General features: G+C 35.6%; 1 protein-coding gene across 5 annotated transcripts in view; it reads left to right on the top strand.

Moving 5' to 3' along the window:
* Nucleotides 1–14,546, top strand: part of LOC127868548 (disks large homolog 5-like) — a 98,603-nt gene extending 84,057 nt beyond the window's left edge. For all 5 annotated transcript variants that reach the window (XM_052410399.1, XM_052410398.1, XM_052410397.1 and 2 more), the window contains 11 exons: nt 537–654; nt 915–1,089; nt 3,360–3,462; nt 5,807–6,026; nt 6,538–6,746; nt 8,071–8,106; nt 8,391–8,492; nt 9,193–9,320; nt 9,630–9,739; nt 10,113–10,222; nt 10,975–14,546. In XM_052410399.1, coding sequence (XP_052266359.1) covers nt 537–654; nt 915–1,089; nt 3,360–3,462; nt 5,807–6,026; nt 6,538–6,746; nt 8,071–8,106; nt 8,391–8,492; nt 9,193–9,320; nt 9,630–9,739; nt 10,113–10,222; nt 10,975–11,081 — 1,418 coding nt within the window. In that variant the 3' untranslated portion in view covers nt 11,082–14,546. The remainder of the gene's footprint in view (nt 1–536; nt 655–914; nt 1,090–3,359; nt 3,463–5,806; nt 6,027–6,537; nt 6,747–8,070; nt 8,107–8,390; nt 8,493–9,192; nt 9,321–9,629; nt 9,740–10,112; nt 10,223–10,974) is intronic.
* The last annotated feature ends 8,450 nt before the right edge of the window (nt 14,547–22,996 follow it).

The following is a 22,996-nucleotide window of genomic DNA, read 5'->3' as shown; positions in this document are numbered from 1 at the left end:
AAGGTCAAGATCATCCTTCAAGGTCAAAGGTCATATATTGGAGATAGCAACTTAATATTTGGCATGCATATTTACCTCATGCAGCTGCACGTTTTGAGTGGTAAATGGTCAAGGTAATCCTTCAAGGTCAAAGGTCCAATATATGGGTGGGGGTATTGTGTTTCACAAACACAGCTCTTGTTTAAAATCTTATTTTTGAAAAAGTGTTAACAGAATTATACCTCTGTCACTCAGTTTATGTTTTTGCTTGTGTTACCATAAGCAAAACAGTGTTCTTGTGTTTCTACTGTGGAATGGTGCAGAATACAAATCTTAAGATTTTGGTTGTAATTGTGATTCAGAGACTAGGAAGTCTTTATTATTGGTAGATTATTAAATTGTCCTGTTTTAGCCTTTAGTTGGACAATACAAGTGTGAATAACTTCACTTGGCTTAAGTCTGCGCTCTTGATGTGATGTCTGGTTTTAAATGTTGTTTTTGTAAATATATTTGTGTTCAGTTCTATAAAAAGTACAAGGGGTAAATCATTTTTGCAGAGTATTTAGGTGGCAACTACAATGAGACATCTGCCCCTAGTTCCCCAGAACAGCCGCCCAAAGTCCAGGACCACAACAACCCACGTGTCAGGCTCCCAGCTAGGGACAGCACTCGCGGGTTAGATATATGTTATAACATTCATATTGCTTGTTTGTGTATACTAGTAATTAATTTTTCAAGATGACATATTTTATTAAAGTATTTGAAAAGGAAACATTGTATGTTTTTTTGTAAAAATAATTAAAAAGAATTAGACTGCCATTTTTGTGTGAATTTGCAATTTTTTTAATATAGCTTTTTTAAAAATATTTGAATACTAAAACTGGATCACTGTCTTTTTAAGCAATAATAATAAATAAACCTTTGACTGCCCTCAGGTCGATAGGAAAATACGACGCTCAGCGCAATGTGTCTTTCAAGAAGCCCAACCCCACTGCCAGCCTGGGGCTCTCTCTCGCCGGGGGCAACGCTACGGGCATCTTCATCCAGAACATTGAGGAGAATAGCCCCGCACATAACCAGAATGTCCTCGCAGGGGACCAAATACTGGAGGTAGCACATTCACAGCTGTCATACATATTGATATGAGCACTGTTCTGAGAAAACGAGGCTTAATGCATGCGCGTAAAATTTCAACCCAGATAAGCTCTTGATGTCCACATAGACTAACCAGGGACGACACTTTAAGCCTAAGATGGCTTTTACCTTTGAATAGACTTTGAACCAAAAATCCCTGATTAGCCTGTCAGGCTCATGCGTTAAGCCCTGTTTTCCCAGAGGAAGACGTTGTGTACTACTGGTTGTTGCGGCATCATGATTGAATAATCTAAACTGTTCTGTAGATTAGATTTGTTTTCAATTGTAACTATTGGAATAGATTGTTTATACCACCCAAATATGTCTGTATAAATGTCTACAGATAAATTGTAATTACATGTATTAAAAAAACAAGACTATTGCTAAGCAATATATGTCCCCTACCGGCTCCACCATTGTCAGATTTTTTAATTTTATTAGCTGTTTTCAGAGAAAACCCGAGGTATTGTCATAGCCAGCTCGTCGTCCGCCATCTGACTTCCGCTGTCCGCGTCGTGCTAAAACCTACAACTTTGAAACTTCATATGTAGCTGCAACTTGATGGGTCACTAGGTCAAAGATCAAGGTCACTGTGACCTTAAATAATAATAAAAAATCTGACAAGCTTTCATTTATTCAAATCTGCACCCGCAGCCAAGCGTGGCACCCGTTATGCGGTGCTATTGTTAGCTCATCTATTTTTTGAAAAAAAATTATGAGCTATTGTCTTCACCTTGGCGTCGGCGTCGGCGTTGGCGTCCGGTTAAGTTTTGCGTTTAGGTCCACTTTTCTCAGAAAGTATCAATGCTATTGCATTCAAACTTGGTACACTTACTTACTATCATGAGAGGACTGGGCAGGCAAAGTTAGATAACTCTGGCGTGCAATTTGACAGAATTATGTGCCCTTTTTATACTTAGAAAATTGAAAATTTTGGTTAAGTTTTGCGTTTAGGTCCACTTTTCTCAGAAAGTATCAATGCTATTGCATTCAAACTTGGTACACTTACTAACTATCATGAGGGGACTGGGAAGGCAAAGTTAGATAACTCTGGCGTGCATTTTGACAGAATTATGTGCGCTTTTTATACTTAGAAAATTGAAAATTTTGGTTAAGTTTTGTGTTTAGGTCCATTTTATTCCGTAAGTATCAAAGCTATTGCTTTCATACTTGCAACACTTATTAACTATCATAAGGGGACTGTGCAGGCAATGTAATGTAACTCTGACTGGCATTTTGACAGAATTATGGGCCCTTTTTATACTTAGAAAATTGAAAATTTGGTTTAGTTTTGTGTTTAGGTCCACTTTATTCCTACAGTATCAAAGCTATTGGTTTCATACTTGCAACACTTATTAACTATCATAAGGGGACTGTGCAGGCAAAGTTATGTAACTCTGATTGGCATTTGGACGGAATTATGGGCCCTTTATACTTAGAAAATTGAAAATTTGGTTAAGTTTTGTGTTTTGGTCCACTTTACCCCTAAAGTATCATAGATATTGCTTTCATACTTGGAACACTCGCAAACTATCATAAGGGTACAGTAAAAGGACAAGTTGCATAACTCTGGTTGTCATTTTTACGTAATTATGGCCCTTTTTTGACTTAGTAACTTTGAATATATGGTTAAATTTTGCGTTTCGATCCACTTTACTTCTTAACTATCAAGGCTATTTCTTTCAAACTTCAAATACTTTCATGCTATCATGAGGTTACTGTACCTGGCTAGTTGAATTTTACCTTCACCTTTGAATGACCTTGACTCAAGGTCAAATTATTAAATTTTGCTAAAATTGCCATAACTTCTTTATTTATGATTAGATTTGATTGATACTTTGACAAAACTACTCTTACCTGACATACCACAATAGACTCCACCCAAACCATCGCCCCGTGCCCTCCCCCCGAATCCCTCCCCCCTATTTTTTTTTTTTTTTTAAGATCATCTCACAAATGACCACCACACCCTCACACTATACCCCACCCCCCCACCCCCCCCCCCCAATTTTTTTTTTGAAACGGTTAAAAAACACCATTGTGAAACCGGTAGGGGACAATAAATCTAGAGGTTGTTTTAAATAAGTTACTGTCAGTTGTAGCTTAACGGCATGATGTTGCTATCTAAACAAGCTAAATTATAAAGAATTAAAACTTTCATTATGATTTGAGAAATATGCTGTATTAACAGTGAAGTCTAAAATACATAGATTAGTTTTACTTAATCTTCAATCTGTTTATTTCAGTTCAATGGAATTGATTTCACACGTGCTACTGCTGAGCAGGCTTACAGACATCTGCACGAGCCATGTGCGTCCGTCCGTTTGCGGCTGAGATACCACCCATCTTGTAAGTTCATTGCAAGATTTCATTTGATGTTAGTAGACATGCCATAGATAAACTTCCAATATGGAATGTAGAAGATGCATCATGATGTAATGAGTCTGCATTGTTATTAGTTACATTAGGTGGGAGCATGAAGTTGCCACTTCAAAGATGTTTGTCCGTCAAAATTCTTATTATCCCCGCCGAAAAAATAATTCGGAGGGGATAAAGTAATTGGTCCTGTCCATCTGTTTGGCCGTCTGTCCGGCCGGCCGAAACTTTGTCCAGAGCATAACTCCAAATCTATTCAATGGATTTACTTTAAAATTAGAATTTAACAGATGGCAACTAGGAGAAGTGCAGTGACTAAGAGCAATAACTCTATCTACCTTAGTTTTTGAATTATCTCCCCTTTTATATATTATCCCCGCTGAAAAAAAATTCGGAGGGGATATAGTAATTGGTCCTGTCCGTCTGGCTGAAACTTTGTGCGGAGCATAACTCCAAATCTATTCAATGGATTTACTTTAAACTTACAATATAAACAGATGGCAACTAGGAGAAGTGCAGTGACCAAGAATCATAACTCTATCTACCTTAGTTTTTGAATTATCTCCCCTTTTATATAACTTTAAAGTAAATTTTTGTCCGGAGCATCACTCTAAATATACTAAAGGGATTTACTTGAAACTTCAAATATAAACAGATGGCAACTAGGAGAAGTGCAGTGACCAAGAACCACAACTCTGTCTACCTTAGTTTTTGAATTATCTCCCCTTTTATATAATTTTAAGTAAATTTTTGTCCGGAGCATAACTCTAAATCTACGGAAGGGATTTACTTGAAACTTGAAATATAAACAGATGGCAACTAGGAAAAGTGCAGTGACTACGAACCATAACTCTATCTACCTTAGTTTTTGAATTATCTCCGCTTTTATATAACTTTAAAGTAAATTTTTGTCCGGAGCATAACTATAAATCTACTAAAGGGATTTACTTGAAACTTGAAATATAAACAGATGGCAACTAGGAGAAGTGCAGTGACCAAGAACCACAACTATATCTACCTTAGTTTTTGAATTATCTCCCCTTTTATATAAATTTAAAGTAAATTTTTGTCCGGAGCATAACTCTAAATCTACTGAAGGGATTTACTTGAAACTTGAAATATAAACAGATGGCAACTAGGAGAAGTGCAGTGACCAAGAACCATAACTCTATCTACCTTAGTTTTTTAATTATCTCCCCTTTTAGATAACATTAAAGTAAATTTTTGTTTGGAGCATAACTCTAAATCTACTAAAGGGATTTACTTGAAACTTGAAATATAAACAGATGGCAACTAGGAGAAGTGCAGTGAACAAGAACCATAACTCTATCTACCTTAGTTTTTTAATTATCTTCCCTTTTATATAATTTTAAAGTAAATTTTTGTCCGGAGCATAACTCTAAATCTACTGAAGGGATTTACTTGAAACTTGAAATATAAACAGATGGCAAGTAGGAGAAGTGCAGTGACTAAGAACCATAACTCTATCTACCTTAGTGTTTTAATTATCTTCCTTTATTTAATTTCAAGCTAAATTTGTGTCCGGAGCATAATGAATTATCTCCCTTTATTTGTTTTTACAAATATTATTCTACTCTCAAAAACAAATGTTGTCATACAAGCAAACACATTTCGGCGGGGATTTTACACTACTGTGACAAGCTCTTTTTCCTCTACAATTTAATATATATGGCTGTGAATCAAATTGCCTGGACAATTTGAATGATTTTGCCACATTTCCATCATCGGATACTCTGGAACTGAAATTCTGCGTGTGATCTCAGATACTAATTGCTACACTAAAGTGAATCGTTACATGCAGCATCCATATATGGTGGACATTGCAAGTTCATTTGTATCTGATGATCAAAGCTTTCAGTTATTTATCTTTGTAAATAAGACATTTAAATAAGAGATTTTTGTTTCTGTGTGTTTGAATATTCGTTCCTCCAATCTTGTGATGCACACATTTCTGTCTGCTTTACCATCTCTATAGTGTACATCTAATGAGTGTTGTGTCCACGGCTCTGCAAACCCTAAGAAACAACACATAAGAGTCTCACGCTGGGAAAAAGGGGTTTAGCAACTGCGTAAAGTGTTGTCCTAGATTAGGCTGAGAAGACTGCAATGACTTATGGAATATTTTGTTTAAAGTAAGTCTCTTATTAGTGAAAATCCAGTTAAGGTGGAAAGTGTCATCCCTGCTAAGCCTGTGAAGACTGCACAGGCTAATCTGGGATGACATTTTATGGACATCAAACATTATAGCCTGTTTCCCCAAGGCAAGGCTCATATGTACTGCCCTGTCTATGCACAGTGTACAGCAAGGTGAGGGACATGAAGCGTGGTGACTCACTGTATGTGCGGGCCATGATAGACCACGTGGCAGACAAGGACGGGGAGCTGAGTTTCCGAAGGGATGACCTGCTGCACATTGAGGACACCATGTACGGGGGCCAGCAGGGGGTCTGGTACGCCTGGATCATCAGTGACACTGGAGAGAAGATCAAGGGCGGAACTATTCCCAGCAAAGACAGGTGCATATAAAATTATATTTCTGTTCAAGTACAAATAATATTAATTAGCATATCTCATTACTGTTAGTTTAAACCTATTTATTTTAGCTCGATTGCATAGAAAGCCTAAGGCTTATTGGAAACACTCTCGAGTCCATTTCCTGGGACTAGAACCAGTACTTAATGTCTATTGGGGAAATCTAAAGAAAGCTCCCACAGTGGGGATTTAACCCTTGACTTTCCAATCGCAAGATGGACACCATATCCACTACACCACTGCGATCTCATTAGTGTTAATGCATCTCTGGTAAGTAATATATTTCTTTAAAAAAATGCATTACTCTTGGCTTCAACAGATCATTTGACTTTATTGGCACTCAGTCAACAAATAATTATACTCATGATTTAGTGTTATTGCTTGTTTGAGTATAATTGAACAGTCAAGTCTGCTGCTACGCTGTTCGCTTGCGGCATTAGACCCATATTCGTCTGATGCAGCTCATATTCTTTTGACATAATTTCTTTATTTTAGGCTGGAAGATGACATTTCTCTGCACATGTCAGAAAGTATGAGTCTGCCAGACTCGGATGAGTTCAAAACCCGCCGTGGCTCTGGTTCGGCGAGACGTAGCTTTTGGAGGCGGAACAAAAAACACCAGCGTAATAATTCCAAAGACAGCCGTGACTTTAACTCGTGCTCCGATGCATCATTGAACAGTGACTCTTTACCAGTTCTGGATGGTAATTGGCAATTATTATTGTCTTACCTTTAAGGGTTGCTTTCCTAATACAGCACATGACTCATTATTTTAATGTAGATTATAGAGCCTTAAACATCCCAAACACCTTCTTGTTTGTAAAGAACACTATTTATTTAAATAGGACACTGAATAATATTTGTATAGGTAGTATATGAACGAAACATGGCAAATAAGTAAATGTGGCTAATACTCTTTTGGCTTAATTTTTACACAACAGATCATGGATTAATGACTGATTTAAAATGGTTCATGTACAATTATTTCTTTAATAAATGAGCTATTAAATTTGATATTCTTTACTTGCCTTTATTTGTTTTTATGTGCCCTGTCTGTTGGCTGGTTGGTTGGTTGGTCTGTCTGTCTGTCTGTCTGTCTGTTTGCGCCAACTTTAACATTTTGCAATAACTTTTGCTATATTGAAGATAGCAACTTCATATTTGGCATGCATGTGTATCTCATGAAGCTGCACATTTTGAGTGGTGAAAGGTCAAGGTCATCCTTCAAGGTCAGAGGTCAAATATATGTGGCCAAAATCGCTCATTTTATGAATACTTTTGCAATATTGAAGATAGCAACTTGATATTTGGCATGCATGTGTATCTCATGGAGCTGCACATTTTGAGTGGTGAAAGGTCAAGGTCAAGGTCATCCTTCAAGGTCAGAGGTCAAATATATGTGGCCCAAATCGCTTATTTTATTAATACTTTTGCGATATTGAAGATAGCAACTTGATATTTGGCATGCATGTGTATCTCGTGGAGCTGCACATTTTGAGTGGTGCAAGGTCAAGGTCATTCTTCAAGGTCAGAGGTCAAATATATGTGGCCCAAATCGCTTATTTTATGAATACTTTTGCGATATTGAAGATAGCAACTTGATATTTGGCATGCATGTGTATCTCATGGAGCTGCACATTTCGAGTGGTGAAAGGTCAAGGTCAAGGACATGCTTCAAGGTCAAATATATGGGTCAAAATAGCGCATGTAATGTCATTTCTGCAATATTGAAGCTAGCAATTTTATATTTGAAATGCGTGTGTATCTCAAGGAGCTGCACATTTCGATATAGTATATCCCAGATAACGCAAATGAATTAAATCTGGTTTTCCCAGGTTAATATGCATTTCCTGGTTCTAATCTCCTATTGATCACAGGCAATAATTAGTAAACATATGAGTTTGTATTAACTGTAACATACCATAAATTAACTAATATCAAGTGCACATCGGCTAATTAAGCAAGTATTACGTGCACATGTTCTGTATCACTCTTTGTTGCTAATCTCATAACATTTGTCTGTTTCAGATTCCAGCACATATCTAAGTGTAGAGAGGCTAGAATGTAAGTCTGTTAGCTTAACAAAACTTGTGTTTTAAACTGATTAATTTGGTTCTCTCTTTCATAGGTGAGACAACTCCCTTGTTAGAAAATAAAGCGTCAACATAACAAAATGTTAATAAAAGGGTTGTTTTTTTAACTTGTCAGAATATACAAGTGTCGTCTTTGAAGTTAATGAATATAAACCACAGTTTTCTTTAAGAGAAACCACTGTAACACCGTTATAATTGTATGTAATTAGGGTAACATTAATCTATGAGTCTATTGTTTTCTACTGAATGTTGCAGACAAGAAGACGCGTCCAGTAGTTCTTATTGCCCCGCTGGCTGATGCTCTCATCCAGAAATTGTCCTCAGAATCTCCTGATAAATATTTCTACTGTCAGGCCAGTAAGTGGACATGTGTGGCTGTGTTCAGCAGTGTGAGATAGGGTTTCATGTTGTGTAACATACTTGTTAAACTTTTTATCCATATTATATTTCATGGAATAATTCCATAGAAATTAGCATGAAATATAATTCTTCCATAGAGCCTTTAGGATACAATGTATTTACACATAGTTGTTCAATGATGTGAACAATAATAAATAATGAGTGTAATATTGCTAACGCTTCAAGTATCTTTAGAGTAAGGGTGTGTATACTGCTTAATAAAACCAAATAAGAAACTAAGATATATCTCAACAGCCATCATCAATGTTTTCTTTCTATGAAAATAACAAAAGATGGAGTATTGAAATATTCCCATATGGAAAGAAGACAATGATCATGTGACCGCTCTTAGCTGATCTGATGGGTCATTTACGTAGGAGCTGTATTATATGAGTCGCGTGCTGAGAAAACTGGGCTTAATGCATGTGCGTAAAGTGTCGTCCCAGATTAGCCTGTGCAATCCGCATAGGCTAATCAGGGACAACACTTTCCTCCGTAATTGGATTTTCGGTAAGGAGGGACTAAAAATACCATAAAAGCGGAAAGTGTTGTCCCTGATTAGCCTGTGCGAACTCCCAATTTTCTCAGAACAAGATACGTATTATCTGCCTGTGTTGATGGTAGATAATAGTGAATACATTTGTATGCCGTATTTCAGCTGTGATGCAGACGTCTCAAAGTGAAATGCTAGATGGCCTGAAGGATGGACGCTACATCGACTTCTGGCAGCAGGAGGATAGGTTCCACTGTATACGCCTCAAGTCTGTCACTGACATCTGTGATCAGGTGAGCAGCACAACAACATATCTGTTGTTTGGGAGAACCATAAGGACTGATCGGCTTTCAAAGCATTCATTATTTTAGTTTTAAAAACCATTAAAAAAATGTGACATAATTGCAAACGGATCTTTTCTATGTAATTTTATTCATAAAATACCGGTACCATAAGTTAACCTTTTGGTTTTATCTCGGTTTGTTAAATATCTGGTATAGTTTATTATCGTAATAAAAGAACAAAACATACAATAAATTCACTCAGCAAATACATTTTATTTAACAAGTGCTTAAAATCATACCACAACTATTTCCTTTCAGAAGATTCATTGCCTGTTAAACGTGAATCCAGCGGCCATAGAGAGGCTACAGAGGCAGCAGATTTACCCCATTGTCATATACGCCAGACACAAATCTTATAAATCTCTAAGGTATTCTTGACTCATCTTAACATCTATTAAAAATTATTGACTTTGTCACTAAGTTAGATTTAATAAGACAGTCTCAGTGGATTTTATGAATCTACGGAATATTTCTGAGGTATTCTGGAATCTAGTTAAATTTTCTGAGGTATTTTGATTATTTTTTTTTAATTGTTAAAATTACTAACGTAAAATTACATCGCTTTAAGAAATTCCAGGCAAATATATGTAAGCAAATTATGCTGCTTAGAAGATAATTTTTAACTTGAACATTCAATCAATCCATGCTAGGCATTAATTTACAAGAACATGAACTATCATACAGATATCAATGAGAGCAAACACCACAAAGTTCTCTCACATATGCTGACGTTGTTTTCAGGGAGATCAAAGACATGCAATTCCTGCCAGAGAAGCTCACAATTAAGGCATCTAAAGAGCTCTACGAGTATTTCTTGAAGGCAGAACAGGACTACAGGCATCTCATTTCTGGTATAAACTGATTCCTGGTCGGAATTCTGGCAAAATAATTATGTTGCGATTGTATTAACCCTTTCCCACAAAGTGAACATTGCTATGTGCAAACAGCATAAAACCAGAACAGCCTGCGATTAACTCGCAGTCTATTCAGGTTTTATGCTGTTTGCTGCTCATCAGTATCTAAGGTTTGGAGTTGAAGCCTTATAAACTTGAATCTAGTAAGAAAGGTCTAAAATTCAATTTAACTTTCTGAGGGACTACAAATGCATGAAAATACGTATCTAAGTGGTAAAGAGTTAAGGTGTAGATTACTTGGGATTTTCAAGTTTCATGAGTTTAAATAAGAGAAATATTTGCTTCAGATTTTTTTTTCATTTATTAGATTTCATATAATATTTAACATGAAATATACCAGTTATTTGATAAAATACATACAATCATGTATGCCAAGCTCCGGTAACAATAGGTTAATTCATATGTTGTCCCTGATAAGCAGATTTCACAGGCTTCTCAGGGTAGACTAGACACTTTACCCTTGTATACAATTCTCAGTTAAACTGAATTTCTCTTCTAAACAAACAATCCTGTCTTGGCAGAAAGTGTGTTCCCAGATTAGCCCATGCACACCGCACAGACCAATCTGAAATAACACTACGCACATGCATTAAGCATGGTTTTCTCCAAGTGCGCCTCATATTTTTATCTTCCTGATGAAGTATGGCATTTTTTTATCAATGCTTATAAAAGAGTGTGCTTGTTTATAGCTACCATCCAAGGGGGCAACCTGGCTGAGATGGCCCAGCAGATCAAGAATGTGATAGCCTCGGAGCAGGAGAAGCCTATCTGGGTCCCCTCCTCCACCCTGAGATGACACACACACAGCTACCACTACGTTGGGACATACACAGATCCTTAATGCCACATGCAGACATTGACATAGCACACACATGCCCGACAGACCAAGGACTTATATGATCCTCATGCTGGGAAAACTGTGCTAAATGCTTGTGCGTTAAGTGTCGTCCCAGAATGTTGTCCAGTATGCAAAGGCCAATCAGGGGCGATACTTCCCACCTTTTATGGAAATGTTCAATTAAAGGTGGACTCTCTTGAACAAAAATCCAGTGAATGTGAAATGTCATCCTGATTAGCCTGTGCAGACTGCAAAGGCTAATATGGGATTACACTTAACACACAAGAATTAAGCCCGGTTTTCTCAGAACAAAGCTCGTGTGGCTACTAGACATTGGCCTAATAACACTGCTGATGGTCATTGCTTGAGCATGCACACAGCCAATTATCATTGGCTAGGCACATTTGGTGGACATTCCAAGTTACAGACTTCCATCAATCCACATATATTTCTGAAATGTGAAGAAATTGTTTTGATAAGTTAAATGATATTTGTATATGATGGATTAAACTTTGCTTGCTTCATGTGCTGGGATGAATATAACTCTTAGATATATTATTAGCCCATCTGAGCACCAAGTGCTCAAGATGAACCGTTGTGAGGGTTGGCATAAAATGTTGTCAACGTTTAGCTAGTTACCACTTTAGAGGCCACTTTTGGTTCCTATCTTGATCTAGGTCAGAATGTTTATCTTAACAATATGTGTCTTGTTCTGTGAAAACTGGGCATAATGCATGTGTGTAAAGTGTCCCAGATTAGCCTGTGCAGTACGCACAGGCTAATCAGGGACGACACTTTCCACTTCAATGGTATTTTTCGTTTAAAGGAAGTCCATTTGTACTGAAAATCAAGTTTAAGCGGAAAGTGTCGTCCCTGATTAGTCTGTGCGGACTGCACAGGCCAATCTGGGATAACACTTTACGCACATGTATTATGCCCAGTTTTCTCAGAACACGACTCGTATGTAGTCCAAGTACAAATATGGGTCATGTGTGTCCAAAAACAAGGTGACCTGGTCAAATTATAAAAAAGCCTTGTTACAACTCTAGAAGACTCATTTACAATTTATTATTGATGACAATATGTGAGAATGTTTATCTTGAGTACTGGGTATATCCAACTATTCTTATTTGTTTCAAGTGTGTCCTAAAACTATGGCAACAGGTAAAGTATTGAAAAAACCTTTGCATCATTTAAGTTTTTGCTTCTAACTAGCTCATGGGTGAGATTGTTTATCTTTACAATGTTTGTAAATGCTACAATGCTAAGTTTAAAATCTGGGTTAGCTGTTTCCAAAAGCTATTTCCTTGGGTCAAATCTCAGAAAACCCTCTTTATCACTTTAGAAACCACATTTACGAGTAAATCTTGATGAATCATGGTCAGAATGTTTTCTTGACAATATCAATGCTTAATTTAAAAATCTGGGTGAAGTGTTCCCAAAAACTAGGTACCGGTAATTAGGCCAAACCTTTGAAAAACTTTGTATTATCACTCTGGAAGCCATATTTATGACTCAATCCTTATGAAAATGTGTCAGAATGTTCACCTTGACAACATCAAGACAAGGTTTAAATCTGGGTAAATTGTGTTTGAAACTAGGTTTCCAGGTCAAATCCTCAAAAACCAAATTGTTACCACTTTGGAAACCATATTTATGCAGATTCAATATTGATAAATCTTGGTCAGAGTGTTCATCTTGAAAATATCCAATTCAAGTTTGAATATTTGTAAAATGGGTAAAAAAATAAGCCATTCGTTCAATCATATTCTAACCTATCTAGATGCCACTTATGACTCGGTCTCAATGAAATCTGGTGATAATGTAAATCTTGACAAAATCTTGGCCAAGTTTAAATCCCAAATCGATTACTTTACGGCCATCATTGTCCCTTTTTAATGGTTTACATAGTGCTAACGGAAAAGCCGTAAACGGTATTTAAAAAAGATTTTAACAGTAAAAGAACAATATTGCTAGGTTGTGATTAGGATGTATATTGTATTAATTGTAGTGTTTTGTTTACATTGCATTATAAGTGTCTTTGGTTATGGGCCAAGCTTTTTAGATCTTTCCCCATTCAAATATTTATTTTTTTGCTTATGTATATGTACCCAGACCAACACATCAATTCAAGTAACATGTTACACTTTATTCTACATTTCTTGACTAGTTTTGGGTAGGATTGCTTTGCAAATTTTGACCTATAAACATGTTTTCATTGTTTAAGTATATTTTTATGTTAAAGTGATTGTTAAATTTCTGTTCTGATACACTTGCACAAAATTGATTGTATTGATTGATACAACTTTTAACTGTAAAATGTGGTAACAAAAATTCACCAAGAAGCATGACATGACTTGCTTTAGAAACAGATGAAGCAAATGATGCAGTTCAGGTTGTGCGAGTGCTAAGCTGGGTCAGGTGTTTACTCCTGCACATCTACAATGAAGCATGTTTGTATTTCTGGGAAATATGTTGCTATGAGACAAATTCCGATGTGATGTGTTGAATGAGGAATTCACAGAATCATGTGGCTGTGTAAATTAAATATTAAACAATGCATTTACTTACTTTTGTTATAATGCAAGTAGATAAACCCATTATGAGGGGGGTATAATGAAGGTATTTCACTGATTTTGATGAACATGTGTAAACAAGCAACGCATATTCCCTATTTTAAAGCATATTTTTTCTAGTGGCAATGTTAAATTGATGAAATCCTTACAAAATATGTATACATTAACAAAGAGATAGTTATTAAATAATATTTGGCTATCATAGTTTTTTGTTGACTAACCCATGGTAAGGAATATAGATGTACATGAATTAAATCAGGAGTGTCAAAGTACAAGTGATTTAATCATGCATCAATCTTTACTCCTGAGCATGTTTATTTTTAAAACAAACTATGATAATGTTTTATTTTGAATCTTAAATGATCTTATGTTCTTTAATCTGTATTTTTTAAGTTCAGGCACGAAAACTAAGTTTTACTATATCCTGTCCATCTTTTATGGAGACATTTAATGGTCGTTACATTCTATAGAACAATAAGGATAGCTTTGAAACGATATATAATAGGGTGCATTCTAACACATGCAGTTAAATGTTCATTACCCCTGGATTTTTCAGAACTACTTGATTTACTTATTGTCTATTATAGGAAACAGGCTGCATATGTTAGGATTAGATTTGAGAACTGGTTTTATGTAATTGTGAATTATGTATGGCTTGACTGCTGGATTAAATGTACATTATAAAGCAACAAAAAATATACATTTTACTGGATATTATGTCATTTGTGTCCAGAAGAAACATTGTCATTTACATGAACTGCTTTTGTTAATATGGTTGTGAATTACTGTAAACATTTTTGAAACATATATGTGATATTTTATGAATAAATATGTTGCATGAAATTCACTCCAGTGTAAATCATCTGTTCCACCCATGAACAATACTTACGATACATGTTTTAGAAAAGATAATGACAACATTGTAAATGCAAAGACCTTCTAGACAACACTGAGACACTCTGAGCAACAGATCATTACTCTAAAAACATTTGGATAACTTTCTGTGACATTGATTTGAAGCGATCATTGTATGCAAAGTATTTTTCTTTTTGCATGCAAGCTTTAACCCATATTTATGCGCCCCTTCGAAGAAGAGAGGGTATATTGCTTTGCTCATGTCGGTCGGTCGGTAGGTCGGTCGGTCGGTCCGTCCACCAGGTGGTTGTCGTATGATAACTCAAGAACGCATATGCCTAGGATCATGAAACTTCATAGGTAGATTGATCATGACTCGCAGATGACCCCTATAGATTTTGAGGTCACAAGGTCAAAGGTCAAGGTCACGGTGACCCGAAATAGTAAATTGGTTTCCGGATGATAACTCAAGAACGCATACGCCTAGGATCATGAAACTTCATGGGTAGATTGATCATGACTTGCAGATGACCCCTATTGATTTTGAGGTCACTAGGTCAAAGGTCAAGGTCACGGTGACCCGAAATAGTAAAATGGTTTCCGGATGTTAACTCAAGAATGCATTAGCCTAGGATCATGAAACTTCATGGGTAGATTGATCATGACTTGCAGATGACCGCATTTGATTTTGAGGTCACTAGGTCAAAGGTCAAGGTCACGGTGACCCGAAATAGTAAAATGGTTTCCGGATGATAACTCAAGAATGCATACGCCTAGGATCATGAAACTTCATGGGTAGATTGATCATGACTCGCAGATGACCCCTATTGATTTTGAGTTCACTAGGTCAAAGGTCAAGGTCACAGTGACCCGAAATAGTAAAATGGTTTCCGGATGATAACTCAAGAACGCATGCGCCTAGGATCATGAAACTTCATGGGTAGATTGATCAAGACTCGCAGATGACCCCTATTGATTTTGAGGTCACAAGGTCAAAGGTCAAAGTCACGGTGACCCGAAATAGAAAAATGATTTTCGGATGATAACTCAAGAACGCTTTTGCCTAGGATCATGACACTTCATAGGTACATTGATCGTGACTCGCAGATGACCCCTATTGATTTTCAGGTCACTAGTTTATTCTGTTTTCACACTGTCCAGTAAAGAGACTTACAAATTGAATTTTTGACACATGTTCATTCATAATGATGTATAAGCCTTTGTTTCTGTGCCAGTAAATACTATGTTTATGGAAATGACGTGAGAATTCAACATTTTAAAAACCAATGTAATATGATATGTAATATTATATGGCAACAGGACAGTTGTGATTTGCTGGGTCAATTCTATTTAGCTTGACCATCCTAGCGGTTGATAGCTTTGACAAACTGGTGGTCTGAAACATTGAGAAAATGTCACGATTCACTGACAATAAATCAAACATGTAATTCTTGCTACGCAACATGCATTTAATTTTGTCAATTCAAATTATACATAAAAATATAATTAATTTTTAATCTGCTTGTTAATTGAAAAACAGCAACACAGTTTGTATGTTAATACATAAATAGGATCAAGCATATTTAGTTTCCTTTACTGTACAGGATTTGTAAAGTTAGGTTAATATTTGTGTATTGAACAAAAATAACAACAGTGTAAAGAAAAGTTAATTTGGGGATGTTCTATCTAAACCCTGAGAGTTCAGATTTCCTCAAATGCCAAGTAAAGATTGTAAATTTCAACCTACTCCTCTGGTTAGTTTTCAGAGGCACATATAATTAACTTTTGAGCTTAGTGTCTCATTTGTACATGCATTACTGTATTAACTCCAAATCAACTAGTACAAGTGGTAGGCCAGTATTACATGGACTGGTGTTCACTGTTTACACAGTTTCACAACCCCATCTGATACTGGTCAGTATCTTGGCAAGTGGCCAAAGTTGGGAGTGGAATTAATGGTCTATTACATAACTGACTTCTGTGTGTGGTAAACACATGATACTGGTCATGTGGTCAAGTTGCACTTGTATACATTTGCCCAATACACAACACTAGCCTTGGCTATTTTTAATCAGATTGTATTGCTATCTATGGTGGTCATTGACTAGGGGAGTTAACTGCTATAAATAACATGTTTCATTACCATTAATAAATAAAACATTACAAATTGTGTGCACGTTTCACATATTGTCAAATAAGTCAAAATGTGTGAAAGGAATCCAAAAAATCAAAGACTCAATCATATAATTGATTAGTATAGGTCCTGATTGGTTTTTGCACTATTAATTGGATACATTAGACAGGTCATTGACATACAGTGACAAAAAACATATTCACACAATGGCTGTCACTACAACGGAGAGCCCATATGGAGGGCATGCATGTTTTACAAACAGCCCTTGTTTAATATTTGCAAGCAAACCTTAACCAGGACTTTTTTTAAGTCTAAAAAGGGTCATAATCTTGCTTAAAGGCAGGTTAATTTTCAAGGTCTTGTTCAGTGACTGTTAATGTAGACCCTGAATATACATGTTGAGTTTAACCCTTACAGTGCGGGAACCGAGTTGTGAAGGCCTTTGCAAACAGTTTGGATCCAGATGAGACGCCACAGAACGTGGCGTCTCATCTGGATCCAAACTGTTTGCTATTCTGATAGTATTCTTTGAAAAAAATCGAAGAAAATGCTAATTTTAGAAATTCAGCAGACGACATTTTAGCAGAAGACAAATTACCCAGCATGCAAAGGGTTAAGTTCAATATCTTTAATAAATAGTAAACTGGACTTCAACATGAACTAAATGGCTTTTCACAGTTCAAGGTTTTTGTCATAAAATGTAGACACACTGCAGCACAAATAAGTTTCATTTCAATTTCTGTGGTAGAAACAGATATATGGAACTAGAAAAGTACAAAAAGGGGCATAATCATGTTAAAGTGCAGGACTGAGGAATGGAACATTGTCAGTGACATCATACAAAGACCCAGAAAAGGAGTTAAATTGAATGAATACCCATTATAGAAATGGTGATGTGTGATCTGAACGTTTACTTTAACCAGTGAATTACTCTGACATTAGGGTGACAATCGTGATACATCGGCTATCTCTCTGATTCCTCCGTAAGATAGGCCTCTTGGCTAACGGTCGCCATATTGCCTTGTATTACTACTTTACTACCCAAAAGGTTGTCAGTCTATTGTTATGAGGCTGTATACGATGCGCGTTGAACTAGCGCCAAACTTTTTACCGAAACTTTGATATTAATAGCACTATTAACGTTCATTTGTGTTGCATTTTGACCTATTATCCAAGTGATTTACTTTTCCATTATTATTTAATCCCCCTGTCATCCAATTTTTAAGATAAAATTACGGTGTTTACAAAACCAACCAAACCGAAAGTGAAACTGGATGCATTACGTTTCGCGATGTAAACATTAAATATTTGTTCAGATTGAGGAAGCGAATCGATAATAGACGTTGGAATATGTATGCAATACAGACTATCATTGCCGATTGTAGTACTGGCTAAAAAATACCTTTTATGATAGGTCATGTATAGAACGTTAATCAAATAGTGACCATAAATCATTACAAATGAAATGTCTGGGTTGTTCATTAATACAGGGACCTATACAAACAAAGGGATGAGAAACTCACGCGCACCGGTTTATTATCGCTACACAGGGACCAATCGATCGAGATTATCAAATCTCGATTTATTTTGCGTGCTGTAACGGGATATCGCGAGGTTGCTAATCCCTTTGTTTGTATAGGTCCCTGATTAATATAATTAATGCACGTTTCTGATCTAATTGCCTGTATCTAGTTGTAATTACCATGATATTGATAAAAAAAATTTTTTTTTCATAAATTAACATTACATGTTTTATTTTTATCATTTAGGGAATATATAATTGTATCATTATCATCATTAAATATTCTGAAAATGATCTTAATTATCATGATTACTTTAAAGTAGAATTTTTAAATTTTACTCATTATTTTTAATGAATTTGCACATTTGCTTGATTCAAAATAAAATGTATTAATAAGGGTTTCAGTTGTTAGTTTTAACCCATTTTAGTTCGATTAAATTTAAAGTACTAACTACGTACATGTATGTGAAATGCTCTTGAGTTCGTTTTCTGGGCCTAGAACCAGTACTTGGGTGTCTCTTGGAGATTTCTAAAGAATGCTCCCACACTGGGGATCAAACCAGTGACCTCCAGATCATTAGGTGGACACCACATCCATTACACATCAGCGACCTTTAATTAGTAAATTACTTTAGTATTGCAGCATTATATAATGTAATGTTGCTACATATTTTTGGAAAATGATTAATGTGCAGTACTAAATAAATCTAAATGCATACAATTTTAATTGTGTATATTGTGTGATTATTAGTTACAAACTCCATTTTTACAGGTATACTGGATTATGAAAGACTGATAAACATAAAATTGACAACTCATCTCCCCAACGATACTTTGTGTGGCTCATTCTCAGAACAAACCCATAGTCAGTGAGAAAACTACAGTGTAAAAAGACCACTTGATTGTGACAATTATGGCTGACCAAGCAAATGTTATCATTTAAAATAAAGAAAACTTCCAGTTCAATATACATTTTATACCAATTATGACATTGACCAACACAGAAAATAATTATAAGGTTGATTTTCCCAAAATTGACTGTTACAATTGGATACTGTTATAAGCTTCACTCTACTTTGTCTGAAAATAAAAGTCCTAAATGATGTAATAGAAACATACATATTTAATTGTTAGTTTTACAAGGATATATATATATATATATATATACATATATTATAATATCTTTTTATCGATGGTCAATCAATTTAAGTTTAACTAATATATACATACACATTTTATACATGTGTATGCTTTGATTTTTTCGGCGTAAGCTGCATAAGCCAGCTTTTCACCTTAGCCTGACCTTTGTAAGTGTCCAATAAAATTCCAATAAAATTTCCCGCGGCTAGGTACGAATGAATACACTTCATTTATTCCATTGGCTGATTTGAGTATACCACCAGAACATTGGAAACATATCCGCGTCTTTGTAACACTGTTTTACTGTATGAAACAATTTTATCTCGAATGAAAAGGCTTAATAGATAGAACAGTTTTACACTCAATTCTCGACATCAATACAGTTTGTGCGTACACCTTTTATTTTCAGAGTATTACCAGCGCAAGAGCGTTTATACTTAAAAGGCTATGTTCTCATATTTAGTACTTACTTCCTTATTCCTGTCAACATGTTAACATGTAAAAGTATAAAGAGCAATGGAAGCGAGGCCTCACTTTAAAGCATTGCATTTCAACCCGCGAGGTATATCGGGTCAATTCGCGGACATTCAGAGTTTATATACAGGTCATCACCGGAGTTGGCGGCCAGTAAAATAATCGTTATATAATAAAGACGCTATCCGTGAACTAGGTGACCTGGAATTTTCTTTAGACCAGAAATATGTTAAATGAAGATATTCAGCAATATAATTATGGTATGTAAATAATAGATTCTTAATGTGTTTTCAACAATACAATGATAAATATTATTGTTGATAAACTTAACAATAATTATTCGTCCATATTGCCTAATGTACTAAAGTGATATTATGAGCATGTAACAGTTTATAGGTGTCTATCGCAACCGTTGATTATTTTTGATGTTTCTACTTTATATACACTTATATTAATTAATGCAGCATCATCATACTAAAACAATATACCAGAAAGAGAAAAATAATGCATTTGAATATCAACCGTACTTTCGTTTGACAACTGATCATGCGTTTACGAGTTGAACCTAAATTTAGTTTTAGTGCAGATTTGTTCATACGACACAAAGACACGAAATTGTTTTACGGATCATTTCAGCTTACAGGACTGGGTGGGTCACGTAAGAATATCAAATATAAAATATATTTTTATAAACAACTGGTAGCAAGGTGAGTTGCAGATAATTAATCAGTAACCACATTTTAACTAACTATTTTGACCTGTTAATTCTTTTCAGCTCAATTCAACAGTGCAAAATGCCCATAATATCACTTTAAGCATTAGCACGATGATAATTGATACTGTTAATAATCGAATCAAATAGCAATGCCCGACAAACCACTAAAACAGGTTTGTTCGAAGAACGCGCCTATAAATACGGATACTTCTCGTGTGGCCGGTTGACTCATATGTTTAAATTTCACTTCCATTCTTCTTTTGGTTTTCTGTTTTGTATCTATAGGTTTATGACCAGCAATATGTTATAATGTAAAATAAGCCGCGAAAACTCCCCGTAACATCCCGTACTGCGTGTGATGCAGCTAAGAACTGCACAGAAAAAGACATTCGCTATACTTGATTTCATTCATTAAACTATTTACGCCGTATATCTTTTTTTAAAGATATTTCTTGTTTCTATTGAAGCCAAATTAATATCCCATTTGATGGATAGATAATATCACAGCAGTATTCCTAGCTTGTCTGCAAGTACTGCAGAAATCATGGATTATTATTTTACTGAGTCAGCCTTAATCTTTATATTATAATTGTTAAAACAGATTAAGATGTGCATTATACAATTGAGGATGCATCAAGATTAAAAAAATGGTACATGTATAAATTAATAAAGAATCAATAACAATCAGAAACTGTGCATTTTTTTCAGTATTGTGTGAAAGGATTTGAAGTAATTATGTGTTTTTGAAATATGATTTATGTGAATTTGAATAAATATATAAAATTTAGTGATTGTCTCAGACAAAACTGTAAATTACATACTAAAGTATTCAGAATGTATTATTGTAATATTCATTCGAATTTTTTAGTACAAAAAGCACTTTTCCCTGGCATTTGTATTTATAGTAATTGCATATTTTATAATTCTGACAGCATTTATAAACTGTGTTCATGCAAGCATGAACACGGTTTCATTTTTTGAGTATTTAAACAAGAGGGCCATGATGGCCCTGTATCGCTCCACTGCTGAAAAAAGGCTGAAACAAATTTCTCTGCATGTGCAAATACTTAAATATAGGCCCTATTTAAGCACATGTACACTTTTGTGACCTTCTGGTCTGGGTCAAATTTAACCCCAGGGGCATAATTTGAGCAAACTTTGTAGAGGACTACTATATCTCACTACATACAAAATGTGGTAGCCCTATGTCCTAGAGTTTATAAGGACAAGAATATTTTTAAAGTTTTAACAAAATAAGCAAGATATAAGCGTATATAATGTTAAATTTTTTGACATGCGGGTCAGGATCAAATTTGACCCAAAGGGCATAATTTGAACAAACTTGGTAGAGGACTATAAGATGTTACTGCATACCAAATTTGGTAGCCATAGTCCAAATGGTTTTCGACAAGAAGATTTTTTAAAGATTTCACAAAATACGCGCTTTAATAGCGTTAATTCAATTTTGTGACCCCCGGGGCAGGGTCAAAGTTGACCCCAGAGGCATTATTTGAACAAATTTGGTAGAGGTTTATTAGATGTCACTACATACCAAATTTGGTAGCCCTTGGCCCAATGGTTATGGACATCAAGATTTTTAAAGTTTTCACAAAATAGGCCCCATATAAGCGTATGCTCAGTTTTGTGACCCGGGGCAGGGTCAAATTTGACCCAAGGGGCATAATTTGAACAAACTTGGTAGAGAACTATAACATGTCACTAAATACCAAATTTGGTAGCCCTATGCCTTATGGTTAAGGACAAGAAGAGTTTTAAAATTTTCACAAAATAGGCACTATATAAGCATATAATTTATTTTGTGGCCCCGGGGGCAGGGTCAAATTTGACCCCTGGGGCATAATTTGAACAAACTAAGTAGAGGACTATACAATGTCACTACATACCAAATTGTGTAGCCCTAGGCCTAATGGTTATGGACAAGATTTTTTTTAAGTTATCACAAAATAGGCATTATATAAGCATATGTTCAATTTTGTGACCCCCGGGGCAGGGTCAGATTTGACCCTAGGGATTAAATTTGAAAAAATTTGGTAGAGGACTATTAGATATCACTATATACCAAATTTGATAGCCCTAGGCCGGATTGTTATGGACAAGATTTTTTTTGAAGTTTTCACAAATAAGGCCTTATGTTCAATTTTGTGACCCTCGGGGCAGGGTCAAACTTGACCCCAGGGGCATAATTTGAACAAACTTGGTAGAGGACTATAAGATGCCACTACATACCAAATTTGGTAGCCCTAGGCCCAATGGTTATGGACGAGAAGATTTGTAAAGTTTTCACAAAATATACCCTATATAAGCATATGTTCAATTTTGTGACCCCCGGGGCGGGGTCAAATTTGACCCCAGGGGTATAATTTGAACAAATTTGGTAGAGGACTATTAGATGTCTCTACATACCAAATTTGATAGCCCTAGGCCAAATGGTTATGG

The sequence above is a fragment of the Dreissena polymorpha genome, chromosome 2 (assembly GCF_020536995.1).
Source record: "Dreissena polymorpha isolate Duluth1 chromosome 2, UMN_Dpol_1.0, whole genome shotgun sequence".
Taxonomy (NCBI): domain Eukaryota; kingdom Metazoa; phylum Mollusca; class Bivalvia; order Myida; family Dreissenidae; genus Dreissena; species Dreissena polymorpha.
This window is presented reverse-complemented; position numbering and strand designations above follow the sequence as displayed.